Raw genomic sequence first — 15,465 nt, forward strand, 5'->3', positions numbered from 1 at the left:
CTTCATTTCCCTCTGTGAAGTTTGTAAGTGCTACAGAGACTAGAGGCTAGAGCTACTTATTAATGAAAGGGAAAGGGTCCAGGAGCCGGAAAAGATGCTCACTAAGGTTGGTCGTAGCAGCCAATGTATGAGGCTCTTTGCTGCTGGGAGCTGGCAACTCTGTAGCAACTTTTGTTCCTCTGTAAACCAGAAATCTCTTAAAGGCTCTTAAGAATCGTGTGACAGGGGCTGGGGCCAGTGCAGGTTCCCCCACCCTTTCTTTTTAACATGAAAAGATGGCAGAAACCAGTGCTCTGTGGTTAACTGTGTAGGAAGCATTGACCACCCACATGATGAAATATGTGAGATTCAAAAGTTTTCCTAAAACATGTTTCCATAACCTGGCTTGCAAGCCCGACTCTTAGAGAACTATCTAGAAAAATAAAGTTGATAGTCCTTCAGAGTGACAGCTCTCCACAGGTCTGACTTAGAGAACGCTGGTGGCCCTGTGAGGGGACTTTCTCTGTGGGTTTCTTCATACATACAGCAAACAGGTCCATTTGAGGAACCCCTCTGCCCCTTCATATAGGCAGCCCCTCTACACAGATGCTGAGGAAACCCAGCGAACACTTTTGACCCTTCTCCATAAGCTCCACTCGCTAGACACACTTGTCAGATCTCTGTTCAAATCGTGAGGTGACATTTTGAAACTATGTACCAATTCAGCACCAGGCACAGCAGCCCCCGGAGGTGAAGGTTGTCTGTTCCCAAGATTGAAGTTCTTAGTGAGGTTCATGAGTGGTGTGCTGTTTGACTAGTCCTGCTTCATTTAACAGCTGGAACAAGAGCTATGTCAAGTCAATTGGGTAATTAGTTTATCCCGAACTTGGCTTTCTTGGTGGAAGAACTTTGATAATAATGATGATGATGATGATGATAACAACAGCAACAACAACAACAAAACAACAACAACAACAACAACAACATCTCTGAGTGCCAACAAAATATTTATAAAGAAGTCAGAAGTGACAGCATAAGACACAATGGGACCACAAGGTTGGTCAGTGTCTGCGTGAGGTGGGGTTCTGTTCAGTGCAAACCTGTCAAGCCTACCTTAGCTTCATGCTTCAGACCCCCAGGCTCTGTCAACCTCCTCAGGTCTCCTGACATTCAGAGACTTCAAAATAAGCCTGTTTGACTAGACCAAGAGGAGCAAACCAGGCTGTGGCTCTGTGGTGAGAGGGGACAGGCTAAACAGGTGCGTGTGAGGTCAAGTCATGTAGAATATACCAGAAGGTGACAGTAAGCTTTCAAAGCAGGAAGTTACAGTCATGCTTTTTACAAAATGTTGTTAGAACTCCATCCCAAAGGGGTGTTCTTCCACTTTTAACAGTCAAGTGTCACTTGACATCTTTCAATAGTTAAATCCTTGCACATCTCCAGGGTTCTGGGCCAGACAGATCAATACACAAAACTTCAGAGTCCTTTGTCAGCCAAGACAGCACCACCCTGTAGGTGTTGACAGTTCAAATGGAGCATTTCAGGATACTTCAGATGATACAGAATTATCTGGAAGCTTTAATCCTCCCCCATTTCCAACTTTGGCCTTGCCTGACGGACACAAGGAGAAAGGCCTTGGCCCAAGGCCCAGTGGGATCAGCTGCTTGCTAATCAAGGAGAAAGACAACCGGCTGGCCAAGGCCAACACACTGGCTGAGCTAGAAGGAAGTCTTCTGATGTCACATGCTTTCTTTGGCTGATACTGGACCCCTTCCCACCTCATCCTTGGGAAAAGAGAAGGGTTGGCCCTCTCTCAGGATTCCCCAGCCTTTACCCAGCCTGGGGTCAGCTTGGCACCATTGCCCAAAACCCAGCTGTGAAGACAACCATACAAAGAGTCACATCTTCAAAGCAGGCTAGCATGATTGGTGTCCAGAAATCCAAGTCTCTAATTTATTGCACACTACACAACCATCATAGCTGCCTAGTGTCAGGGCAGTGAGGCTCCTTGCAGAGTAAGAAGCTAGTAGCTAGCTGGATAGGAACAGGCCATCCTGAGGGGCCAGGCTGTGGTGGTCTGAGTCCACACCCTCCGTACTGTTCACCGTTGTGCTTGACAATCCCACCGCACCAATATTATGGGTCAGACTTCTCTCAAGACCATAAAGGGAAAAGAAACTATCCTAAGTGAAATGATTTTATTTTAGAAAAAAAAATGGAGTGTTATGTTTTCCCTCTCAAATAAAAGTCTGCCCAGTGAGCTGTTAACAAAGCTGTCAGCCCTGTAGGGTGGGAGCCATGTGTATTGTCTGTTCGCTGTTGGTCAGATGTGTCCACAGGTTCCCTGGGAATTCTGCTCTGTTAGGACAAAAGCCCCCTTCTCTCTACTTGGGAACTCACCACTGCTCCCCCCGGCACACTCCTAAACACACTTTAGACTTCAAGACTGTGAAACTCAGACCTTTTCAAACAGCCCCTAATCCTAAACATATTCGAAGCTGTGTTTAGCATGTATTCTTGTCAACTGTTGTAACAATTAATTTATTATTAATGAGATCAACGTGCTGACCCACATAGCTCAATTGCTTTCAGCTTCCAAGTGCTTGGTGATGCTGGTGTGTAAGGAAGATCAAGTCATGAGAAGTCCATGAACAAGTCAAATGTCCCTTGACATTTCCCCCCTTATATGAATCAAGCTTGGAAAAATGCAGGGCTATTTTTAATCCTTAGTTAATAATATGGCCCAAGACCAGCCGGAGCTTTTACATGGAGATGAAGAGCTTATTTCCTTGTAAATTCTCACAAGGAATTATTACAACAAAGGAACACCTTGTTCCAAAAGCCTGCTTAACACCCCAGCCCGCCGGTACACACCCTGTGTGCTCTGCGTTCTTGACTGACAGGGTATTTCAACCCCTAAACTGACTCCAAGGGGAAAATATGCAGAAACCAAACAGAAAGGCTAACGATGACAGTGAGCCACCTCCCGGCACACCTGCCTGCTACTGCCCTTGCCCACTCCATCCCCCTGCACACACACACACACACACACACACACACACACACACACAGGCACACAATCTGGGCCTGTCTCTGAGCTGCCTATGTCTGGCCAGCCTAAAAAAACGATATGAACTTACATGTACCCATTGCCAACTGCCACATGATTGACTATCCCAGAATTAGGAATCTAAACTGATTGCTCTGTTATATGTTGTGATATTTTAGAAATAGTGTGTGTGTGTGTGTGTGTGTGTGTGTGTGTGTGTGCGCACGCGCGCGCGCGCAGTTCCCTGGAGTCTGCCCTCTCCTGCCCCCTTGTGGGACCCAGACATTCACTCGGGTAGCCAGCCTTGCACAGCCATCTCCCCAGCCCTCTCAGGTCATTTACACACATCTTTTCCAACTGATGCTCGCCCACCACGCAGCAGTGATAAAGTCACTCTGCATTCAGTGGTGCATGGGCTAGTTGTGGGAATGAAAATATAGCGTCCAACGGGGGCCCGGCGTGGACATGACCGCGAGGCTGGGCTCAGCTGGGACCATCAGATGGAAAGCTTGATGGGGGGGCCTCCAGCCTGGTGACCTCAGCGTCATCAGTGACTGAGCAGAAGGGATGTGGCACATACGAGAAAAACAAACATGGAGACAGCAACCTGGGGCTGGGCTTGGGCTGTTATACAGCCATCTCCCGGTAATGCGCGCACGGCAGGCTTAGATCCTTGCCTGTACACAACGCACACACCTCTCTGTGAAGAATGTGCCCAGAAACCTGTTAGCAACCTAGGATTCCCCACCTGAATTGATCTACACTTGCACCGAGCTACATGTATGTCTCGCTTTAACTTTAATGGTAATGCTCTGTTTCTATTCAAAACATCGTAAAAACAGACATGGGAACTACAGACAATGGGCCGACCTAACCTGCACTGGTTTGGAGGTGTGTGTGTAATAAGGCAGACTACGCTACCTGGGTGAACCTTTAGGGGGGGCCTCCTATTTGCTTTATGCTGATTTGTCTTATGCTAATGCATAATTGGACGTGCATATGATTAAAACCAGACTCATCTTGGGAAGACACGTGTATCGGAAGCAAAGGTTTACATAATCTAAGACCATGAATCAAATTACAGAACTACCCATAATACGCCCCTTAGTAACCAAATTCCTGCTTCTCTTAAACCCCATAAAGGGAAGCCCCAACAGTAAGTGTGGCCCTTGAGTACCCTCACTCACGTGGTCTGCTGTGACAAAGTTTCATTGCTACTTTTGCAATCTGTTCAAGCATTTGTTTCAATTCCTTGAATAAGAAACCAAAAACAAACAAACAATAAAGCCTGCACCTGGACCACAAGCAAAAGCACTGTAGGCATCACATTCTACCAGTTGTCATGTGGGTCGTAAAGGTCAAATCCAATTCAGAGGGAGGAAAACCAAATCCTGTTTGTCCATGGCCTGCACGTCACAGAATCCAGAGTCACATTTAGTCCACCATACTATGAGAGTCCTTGACTCTGTCCTTGACAAACTTGAATGAACCAGACACGGTCAGCTGTGCCTAAGAGTGATAGAGTCAGGTCCTTACATCCAGTGGCAGGCAGAGCTACGTAGCCACCTTAGCAACCCCAGTAGCTACAGCAAAACTTCCATCACGGCTGCCACTTACAACTCAGAGTCATAATGGATGGGTTACAATGTCCATGAACAAAGACTAGCCCCTTGTATCTGATCGCTACCACTTTTGAGTTTCCTTAAGGATTGAATTCTGTTTGAGGGGCCGAATGATGCCAAGAAGCCATTGAACGCAACCTAACACTTAATCCCGACTGATTACTCAGAGTAGAAAAAAAACTGGGAACTCAAACAAAGAAAACAAAGCTGAGGGAGAGATTACATCTTCCCAGCTTTCTTTGAACTCACCTCCGAGGTCCTGACACCAAAGGCACCAGAAAAGTGTTACTTTTCCACATCTGCAGACCAATAACACCTTTGTCCCAGGGAGCTCCAATGCACACGATGGCTGTGACGCACCCAGTACCCTGGCCATTTCTCCAGGGTCACATCAGACAGAACACTGTGTGTGCCTCAGCCCAGCATGGGAACGACAGTTGCCCTGCTCTGATTCCTTATCCCATCCCTTCGCCCTTCTGCAGCCTGAGATGCCACAGTGGTCCTGCTGGGGACCCCGGTGAAGATGCACAGTGAACTCTCCCTGCTGGGCTGCAGTCCGCTGTCCAGAAGAAGGACAGGAAGCAAACCTCAAGCCCTCAGCAGGATGACCCTGCTCCCCCACACACACCGCCCACAACCCCTCCTCCTCTGCTTGTCAAAAGCCAAAAGGAGAACACCCTCGACTTTTAAGAAGTTATGAACACAACACACCAGAGGCCATTTAAATATCACAGCAAATGAGGTGAGAGACAGCAGGCCAGGGTACAGCCCCAGCCTACACTCTGATTGCTCAGCACCAATGACAAGACATTACCAAGAAAGAGAGTGGGTCACCCCAGCACCACAGCCGACACATCCCCACAAAAGTAAGCACATAGGAGACAGACGAAGATCTGATTCCTTTAGGATGAAAATCAGGAAGAATAAGACCAAAATCAGACAAAGGACCTATAAGAATCAGCCCCAGGAAGCAGGAGGCCGGAGGTTTCAGACAGGAAAGCGCCTGCAGCCATCTGCATCCTAAAGAGAGCCTTGGTTAAACGTCAATGCTATCATTTTCCACCTTCCAGATTCAAAGTGTTTGATAACTCCAGACCTGAGTGGGGAAAGCAGAGTGCCCACGGGATACAGGACATCTGTGAGGAGGAAAATTACTAAAGGCTATTACATTCTACATATCCGTGCATGGAGGATTGATTCTAGAGGACACCACCATCAGAGCCCTAAGCATAAAGAATGATTTCTAAGGAAATATTAGCACATGGAAACAAATGAACAATTTATTTCTGGTGACAAGTTTTTGTAAGCGACAATAAGGCTAGAGTTGACATTTGCAACATAGATCCACAAACACTGTGACTTTCCCTTTAAAAGGTGGTGCCTAGCACCACTCTCTCTGAAGAGTGAGCTTGCTAACTCTAGGATGATGAGTAAAATAACATAAAAGTTACTCTTGGTTTTGAGACAGGGTCTTGTATATCACCAGCTGGTCTGGAACTTGGTATAAAATGGAGGATGACCTTGAACTTCTCTCCTCTGCCTTTGCCTCCCAAGTGCTGGAATTACAAGCATATGTCACCACACACAGTTTACGTGGGGATGCTGATCAAAGCCAGGGCTGTGAGCATGCCTAACAAGCTACGTCCTCAGCCACAACACTGTGACCTTTTCTTTGATTTTCCTGAGATTCCAGTTCTAGAAATCCATACACAACAGGCTGGAAGACACTAACAGGGAACAACAGAGTCTCACATGGTGAAGAGCTGAACCTCCCACAGAGAAGTAAGTGGGTCAGCCATCTTAGAAGGAGGAAGTGGGTCAGCCATCTTGGAAGGAGGGAGTGGGTCAGCCATCTTGAAAGGAGGGAGTGGGTCAGCCATCTTCGAAGGAGATTCTCTGCCTCCATCAAAAATTCCTGTGCCCAAGTAACTCTGAACTTAAACTCTAAGCTTAAAAGTTCTAAGTCTTGGCATAATTCTGCGAACCAATTAATAACAAATACACCGAGAGGCTTTGCACGCACATTTGGTATGCACAGTTGTCTCTGGATGATCTGTAATGGTTATCCCTAGGGTGAAAAGCTGGAAAGTTCATCTTTATACTTGTTTTTCATTATATTATATATTTAATGTTTACTTATCCTTATACTAATTTTTATCTTTCAAAATATGCAGAGCACATTTCATGGACGATACACATAGACTACTGTTTTATTTCGATGTTATTGAAATCAAAACTATGGACTCTGCACAGAAAATGAATTTCTAACACTACAGAAGATGCTTGGTGTCTTAAGTATTTCCTGCTCACTCTGGTAGAAACTGGGGTCCTTTATTATATACAGGCTAGTCCATTTTCTCTGTCTAAACCAAAGCCCAGCTTTTTGCAGACGGCAACGTGTCTGCCTCAAGCACTGACCCAGAGTTGGTGTTCCTAGGAGTCAGCAAACATTTTCTTAAAGGACACAACAGTTAATATTTTAAGCTTTGAGATCTACGCAACTCTGTTCTCACTGAGTACCAGCCGCTATAAACAGGGAATGTGGGAATATGACAGCCAGCTCTGGAAACCTTTATGGGTGCTGAACCCCTCCTTTACCTGCTTCTCACAGGCCCTAGAATATCTTCTTCTTTTGATATTTTCGGCCTCCTAGAAGTTAATAAGCTAGTCTTAGGTTTCAGGTGTACAGAGACTAAACCAACCTGTTACCTCACGTCCCTGAGCCTCCTCGGTAAGGTCTGGAGCGGGAGGGGCCCATTAGATAGCTTTAGCCAACAGGACAGAGGGGAAATCTGCTTCCAGGTAAAAGAAATAAGGAATGGGCCTGAGGAGAAGCCTGCTAACCTTGTGTCAGACCTCTCTGGTGAAGGTCTGATGCGAGTGGAAGAGGCCATCTTTCTACAACAAAGGGAGAAGGGACATGGAGTGTCAGACTCTTTGGTGACAGTGGCAACTGCTGCATCTTATTTCTTGTATAAGGAGAAAAGGAGCCTGTTTTAGCCCCTTCTAACTGCAATGAATGACACTCCTCTTAGAGCCTCAAAATCAGTGGCCACGGTCAGCTCTGCCCCAATTTTGCAGGATAGACCCAGCTGCTCACTTTAGAAAAACTTGAAGAATTTGTCCTGGGGATTACCAGGGTGCCTGTTACCTGTGGAGCAGAAATGGTCGTGTCTATCCAAATATAATGAAATAGGTAGCTGTTTAGTAGGGACAGCTGTGTCTTCGGGTCCTGCACCTCTCCTTCCAGCCTCGCACCTCCTTCCCCTCACACCAGCATTCACTGGGTGTCATCATGTGCTTCGTGATGTGCTAAGGGCTGAGAGAGGGAAAGCAACAACTAACAAGTCTTTTACATGTCAGCCTCCAGTGCAGGGGAGATGTGCCATCTGGATAGTATGTAGCTGTGTTTTGGTATCCGCCCTCCAAGCTACATCACCTGCATAACATACAGCCTTAGTACCCATCCCCCGAGCTGCATCATAGCGTCTAGCACCTGTTTAGTGCCTGTCCTCCAAGCTACATTGCTTGCATAGTGTATAGCCTTGCTGGGCATCTATCTTCCATGTTATATAATAAGTTCTGAGAGGACAAGGACCGTCTTGGACTTGCTGTTTTCTACGTATCAACGTGACCCCCAAATTTCAAGTGCTGAATTTTTAGTCTCCAGATTCACATGTTGGAAGTATGTAGAAATGGGAACCTTCGAAGCAGTTAGGGTTAAATGAGGGTGGGGTAGTCATGACAACAGTGATGAAGTAGAGAGAGACTTTAGCTAGGTCTGTTCTTGACCATGCAATGACACCTCTGACGTGTTATGACAGCCAAACAGAAGCAAATACCATGCGTTCGGACCTCCCAGCCACAAGAACCACGAACCAAATAAACTTTTATGCTTTATAAATAGCACAGCATCTAGCATTTTGTTAGAGTGACTTCACGTCTTTCTCTTAGAGCTTCTAAAACATGCACCGGCATGTTCTCTGATTCTAGCCCGGTGCCCAAATACAGTACTTTGTGCACCCCAAGTTAAGCGACTTTCCTGGGGTCCAGCGCATCACCTGCACCCACAGCTTGACCCGAGTTTGGGATTTCTATGGTCTTCCAATCCTTAGGTCTGCACAACTAGAATGAAAGGGAGAGACACCAAGAAGATCTGGTGTGGCGTGTGTCTCCTCCTGTCTTCAGAGGCTCCCGTGTGTCTCCTCCTGTCTTCAGAGGCTCCCGTGTGTCTCCTCCTGTCTTCAGAGGCTCCCGCGTGTCTCCTGTCTTCAGAGGCTCCCGTGTGTCTCCTGTCTTCAGAGGCTCCCGCGTGTCTCCTGTCTTCAGAGGCTCCCGCGTGTCTCCTCCTGTCTTCAGAGGCTCCCGTGTGTCTCCTGTCTTCAGAGGCTCCCGCGTGTCTCCTCCTGTCTTCAGAGGCTCCCGCGTGTCTCCTGTCTTCAGAGGCTCCCGCGTGTCTCCTGTCTTCAGAGGCTCCCGCGTGTCTCCTCCTGTCTTCAGAGGCTCCCGCGTGTCTCCTCCTGTCTTCAGAGGCTCCCGCGTGTCTCCTCCTGTCTTCAGAGGCTCCCGCGTGTCTCCTGTCTTCAGAGGCTCCCGCGTGTCTCCTGTCTTCAGAGGCTCCCGCGTGTCTCCTGTCTTCAGAGGCTCCCGCGTGTCTCCTGTCTTCAGAGGCTCCCGCGTGTCTCCTGTCTTCAGAGGCTCCCGCGTGTCTCCTGTCTTCAGAGGCTCCCGCGTGTCTCCTGTCTTCAGAGGCTCCCGCGTGTCTCCTCCTGTCTTCAGAGGCTCCCGCGTGTCTCCTGTCTTCAGAGGCTCCCGCGTGTCTCCTCCTGTCTTCAGAGGCTCCCGTGTGTCTCCTGTCTTCAGAGGCTCCCGCGTGTCTCCTGTCTTCAGAGGCTCCCGTGTGTCTCCTGTCTTCAGAGGCTCCCGCGTGTCTCCTGTCTTCAGAGGCTCCCGTGTGTCTCCTGTCTTCAGAGGCTCCCGTGTGTCTCCTCCTGTCTTCAGAGGCTCCCGCGTGTCTCCTGTCTTCAGAGGCTCCCGCGTGTCTCTTGTCTTCAGAGGCTCCCAGAGATGGGGCAGCTGAGCATGCCTCACTGTGAAAAGGTGTATGTGTGAAATCTGGGCCCTAGGAGACCTCAAGTGAGGAGGAGGACTCATGCTGAAGGGCAGGAGACACAACTCCTCCCATAAGGCTTTGCGACAGGAGCATCAGCATGTGTGCACCAGGTGGTGTAGAAAAAAACATATGCCTGAACCTCAAGTCCCAGCATCCATAGCCCTAATGCCAAGAATGCCCTCAAGGAGGAATACAGCTTTATTTCTCTTCCAAGGAATGCTGGACGGGGGCCTAGGGGGTAGGATTGTGTGTAGAGCTTGCTTCTCACTCTTAGTCACCTTGAAACCATCAGCCATTATCAACCATCAGCCATTTATCTGTTGTCACTGAGAGCAGGAACTTAATGGGAAGTGAGGGATTGAACCCACTGCAGGGCCAGGTTGGGGGTCAAGACAAGTAGTCCCTGTCTCCGTTTAGATTAGTGAGGGGCGTGGCCGGCCATCTCCTGCAGCCCACCACTGTAAGCATATGCACACTGTGTCTAGGAGGGGAGCAAAATCTCCTGTCCTCCTTATCACCCTGCTAAGCAACACTGCTGATTTTGTGTCTGTCCTTTTCAATCCAGTTTTATAAGATAATCAGAAAACAAACAGTGAAAACCATTGTTTGGGGGCATTGAAATTATATGGGCACATCCTTGCTCATTTCTCTTTCAGAGCACATAGTCCTCACACTGTTGGGAAAATAATATCTCCCCTGGAGGCTCCCTAGAGACAAAGCCCCACAGAACAGGTCTCAACATGTTCTCTCCAGGGAGAATGTGCTCAGGGAGCAACAGCCTACAGGTCGACCAGTAGTCTCTAAGAAGCAGGTCCTGCCATAGTCCTGTCCAGCTGTGTGATGCACCCGTGCTTGACAGCCTTTTAATTAACTTATTTATTTTTGGGTACTTCTGATGACATAGCCAATAAGTCATGTCTTCCTTGAGTTTTCCTTTATTCCACTGGATTTGATTCACTTAAAAAATAAAATAAAATCCAGATTCGATAGCCCGTGCAAGCCCACAGGCTCAGTTATACCTGTATGCTCTAGATAAATGTGAACTGTTACAACTTAAAATCCTTAGGCTCCAGCCAAGAGTCAGCCACTGGTCAGGTGGAGGATTTTTTAAGCCATGTAAAATTTGTCAGAAAAGGCATATCTCAGACTCCCCCCGCCTTAACCTTGCCTCAGAGAACGCAGGCTGCGTTTGAGGAAACAGTGTTGTGATCCAGACTCCCCTGGTAATTAAACCACTGTGGGTATTAAGTTTGTTGCTTGTTGCCTAACCTCGGCCCCCACCCTGTGCCGTTGTGAAGCCACCTTTCCTGGTCCTGAGTAAAGAAGAAAAACATCTCTCTTACTAAAAATATTTGGGGATCAGCCTATAATCTGGTGACCTACTTGATACTTCTTTAAGGGAAGAAAAATAAAGATGATCAATTAATGATTAGCCATTAATTTGAGACACAAAACTCAAGGTGGTCTTCCTTGACCTGCTGCACATGGACCTAGCTCCTTTACAACAAAAAAAAAATCCCTGTATATTCATAGACTAAGACAAATGACAAATTAATAACATGATAAATCTCATAATTATGAGTGACACAATCTACCAAATGGCCCAAATCACAAGCTGAATTAAGGTGATGTTTGTTATTCATGCATACCATTAGGCATCCATGATACCTTCTTATATTATAATATAAAGCATATTATAATAAATATTTAAATAAATTTATGTAGGAATCTGTAAAATAGTATAGCTAATTTATTTATTTATTGAAAATAAGAAAAACAGTAAAAGGGAAAAGGGCTTGAAAGAACGCTATGGTTGCTGAAAGCCAGACTTCAAATAAATAACAACTCCAGGGACTCAACAGGTCAGCTGGGCACCGGGAAAACCACCACCAGCACGTGCCTTTCAGCTGGTCAGTGTGTGGGCACGTGGGCTACAGAGTCCACCTGCAAGCAGGCCCCTGAAGAGCCCAGGTGAGGCTGAACCAGTAACGAGAAGGAAATCTGACCTAACATCAGGGCTTTTCCAACACAATGTTCCAAATCTAGAAGACGTGGTGAAACAGCGAGTTTTAGCTTTCTTGTTTTCTGTTTGCTGCTTCTAGGTCTTTGTTCCTTCTTTGTTTTTCACAGAGAATGAGTAGTCAAATCAGCAGAAACCAAGACGCCTTATCAAAGTGAGGCAGGTCTTAAGTGACCCTAAGAAGCTGCCTGACCTCACTGTTGGGGGATCTGTTTGTTATCTTGAAGAAGAAGGAGGGCCGGAGGCGGCAGAGAACACCCTAACTGACTCTATAACTCCAGGGGCTTGACATGATCTAGTCTTGAATTCCATAAAAACCTCCAGGAGAAGGCCATGCTATTGTGAAATTAAACACCTAGTGTCAAGAAAGTGGCAACGCCGGGGGTTTGATCCAGACCGCGGCCAGTGTCTCACTCAAAGTCTCATCATTTCCCTGGCTGTGGTCTGCACTGGGAGAGTAACGATGCGTTTAATCTGTCCAGGGAAGAGACAAAACGCAGAGGACACGGGGACCCCCACAATGCTAAGGGAAAGGAAAGAAAGGCAAGAGTTGAGTCATGAAGGGTTCGTGCCTGGGCCAGGAAGTTGGATTTACCTGGAACTCTTTAATAAACAGACTAAAGAGGGTCAGGCAACGAGGCAGGGAAACAGTTAGAAAGCTGCAGTTCACTTCTTAACTGCAAGCCAAGCAGGTTGGCTGGACTCACACAGCCTTGTGACCACAGCAATGCAAACCCCGCCCCGCCCCCCCATGAGAAGAGCCCGGAGCCACCCAGCTCCTACAGGAGGAGCCTAGGCTAGGGCTGTGCCTGCGTGAAGCTGGACTCCATCATCTTTTCGTATTCTCACAGGGTCCTTAAAGTGCCAGAGCAGAGAGCCATCTCACTGTTAAACACAGGGAGGTCCGAGCCACCCAGACACTTGCTTAAATCCTGATGTTAATCTCCTGGGAACATTTTTCTCTTTGCTTATTAAAATCTCAGCCAAGGAGGTTTAGACCTAAGTGGCTCCTTATAAGCTTGAAAGTATTTCTGAAGGATTAGGGTCCAATACATAACACATTCTTCATCTTATTATCTCTAGCCTCCTGGGGTCTGACCAAAGGTCCCCAGGAAGAACTTTTTTTTTTCTTTTTTAAAACAAAGCCTTGGTGTGAGCCACTGCTGGACTTTGTCCACTTTTTTTTTTGGAAGCCTTGTAAAAACGCCTGTTTACACTCAAAACTTCCTCCTCATATGTCTAGGGAGTCTTTCAAAAATGAAACCGTGGCTTTCTTCTTGACTAAGGGAGGACAGAAACACTTATACAGACAAATGGCTCTTGAGCCTCCAGCATCTTGAATTCTTCCTAAGTAAATCTTAAAACGTTCGATAAACAGGACAGCACATAAGATCCTCTCCTCCCCCTGAACCCACATCTGGGCTCCGCCAAAATGAAGCACCTTTTTGCAGCTGAAAATGTTGGGCCACTCTGGGCCTCTGGGAGTTAAGTCTGGGATTCTCACATTGAACCTCCCTGTTCACATTTTTTCACTTCAAGGATTAAAGCCTCCTTGGGCAGAAATCTTTTGAGGACATCAGTAAGGCCGGTCACTTTTTGTTTTCCTCCTAATTCTTTAATAACCTTGGGACTAGAAGGGCCAGTTAGGATGCTCAGAACAAGGGACAGAGGAGTGTCGCCAGCAACACCCCCAGACCTGACTTGCAAACCTCTGACTTCCAAACCTTACAGGGCAGGTGCATGCTGCTGACTTATTGCGGTACAGATTGTGGACTTCTCCCACGTGCTGGGCAACCGCCCTGTCACTGAACTGCGTTCACAGCCCTAATTCTTCTGAAATCTAGCTGTTGCTTCTGGCTGGTTCTGCATTGGCCTAGACCTAAAATGACAAGGCAGTCCTAGGACTGTGCATGGGAGACTTACCTTGACGAAGAGGGTGATGTCGTGCTCCTGTCCCGGGTCTCCCTCCTCCAATGCTGGGCCATTCTCCCTGCGCCCATTCACTCGCTCCCGCTCTTCTCCACCCTGGGCGCTGGGCTCCTCAGCTGCGTGGTTGCTGAGCTCCGCCAGGGACTCCTCGTGCCGGGTGGATTTGGCTTCCTCTTCGTCGAGGCTGCCGGCGAGAGGCTTCTCCTGGACCTCCTCCTCACAGGGTCCCTCTAACCGAGGTTCTGGCCTCACTTCTTCCTCTCCCGTCTCCTCCTGGAGCCCGCCCTGGTCCCCATTCTCGCCCGCATCTACCCTCACTTCCTCGGTAGCTGCTTCCTGAGACCCGTCTTTTCCCGGGAGTCCCGCTTCCCCCATGGCTAGCTCCCCGGGATCGTGCCCGCCTATCTCAGCGGTTGCGACTTCAGTCACCTCAGCCTGGGGCTGAGAGTTGCTTTCCCCTCCACCCTGGGGCTCACCTTCTGACTCCTGTGCCCCTCCTGCGGGTGCCTCTGTGTCCACACTGTCCCCTGCAGGTCCCTGGGCTTCTGTAATCATCTGAGACCCTAGGGCGCTACCTTCCTGAGCTTCCAGACCCGATTCTGCCTCTGCCCCCGCCTCTGAGGCCGTGGGGTCCTCCGGCTCCCTGCGATCGCCCCCAGGGACCTCGGGGGTCTCATGCTGAGAATCTAGCCCCGAGCTCATCTCTGGCACCTGCTGGGCGCCTGGCGCCTCCTCTGCTCCCGGCGGGACCCTAGCGCCCTCTGAGTCGCGCTCCGCAGCCTCAGCTTCACCCTGGGCTCCCAGGGCGCTCGGCGTCTCTGTCCCCGGGCTAGCCTGCGGGTCCTGCGCCTGCGCTCCCTCGGCCCCTCCGTCCTGCCCACAGCCTCCTTCCTCCTTCCCGGAGGCCGTGGCCTCTGCGCCCGCCCCCTGGTCCCCGGGCGCCTCTGCGGCTCCCTCGCTTGTTTCCCTCCCCTCCAGGTCCGCAGCCTCAGGTTCTCCTGGTCCCTCAATCGCCGCACCTTCGGGGTGTCCCTGGAGACCCGGAGAGACCTCTTGGGGCTCCGTGGCTTCAGCCATGGTGAAACACGCTTCTTCGACGCTGCTCAGGGGTGAGGAGCAGGGGCTGCAGTGGCCCCTGCGAAAGGACCCCCGACTCCCGGCTCTGGACGCGGAGGTTTTGATTGATGCGAAACCCAGCGGGCCCCAAGACTATGTCCCTTCTACCTAGCTTAAAGTCTTTGGACTCTTCCTCTAGCCTTCGTGCTTCGCACCGGGACCCCAATCCCGTGTAGGGTGTAGGGCTAAGGAACGCAGCTTGCCTCTTGAATCCTTTGAAGAGATGAGCTGGTTCAGCTGCGGACTCGGGGGTTGACCAGCAGATCCCGAGGCAACTCTAGCCACGCAGAGCTTGGGCGGAGTTTGTCTTCCCCACCTCCCAGCCAGTTTAGGTGGCCTGGGAACCTAGCCAATGGTAGCCTTTCTGTGGTTTTGGTGGATTTTAATGAAAAGACTGATTTTCCTGGCCACTTTGGCGTTTTCTGGAACAGCTTCAAGTTTCAGTGCCATTTAAATCACAGTCACACAGGTCAGTATCAAATTCCCGCCTTACCTTACTTCACCGTGGAGGCGACAAGTGAAGCGCCTCTGGCACTGGATAGAATAGACTCACCTGGCCTCTGGTTCAACAGAAAAGGTATAACCCCCAAAGGGAAGAATCGGGGTGTAGGGGGGGGGAAGATGATCCCGATGCCTT

The 15,465-nt window shown here is 48.9% G+C and overlaps 1 protein-coding gene across 1 annotated transcript in view; it reads right to left on the reverse strand.

Moving 5' to 3' along the window:
* The window catches only part of CLIC6 (chloride intracellular channel 6), a 34,963-nt gene extending 19,853 nt beyond the window's left edge, over positions 1-15,110 (reverse strand). The window contains exon 1 of the mRNA XM_084801838.1: positions 13,707-15,110. Within this exon, the coding sequence (XP_084657964.1) occupies positions 13,707-14,789 (1,083 nt within the window). The 5' untranslated portion in view covers positions 14,790-15,110. The remainder of the gene's footprint in view (positions 1-13,706) is intronic.
* Between the last annotated feature and the right edge of the window lie 355 nt (positions 15,111-15,465).

This window comes from Acomys minous (genome assembly GCF_964271855.1).
Source record: "Acomys minous genome assembly, chromosome: 11".
NCBI classification, from domain to species: Eukaryota; Metazoa; Chordata; class Mammalia; order Rodentia; family Muridae; genus Acomys; species Acomys minous.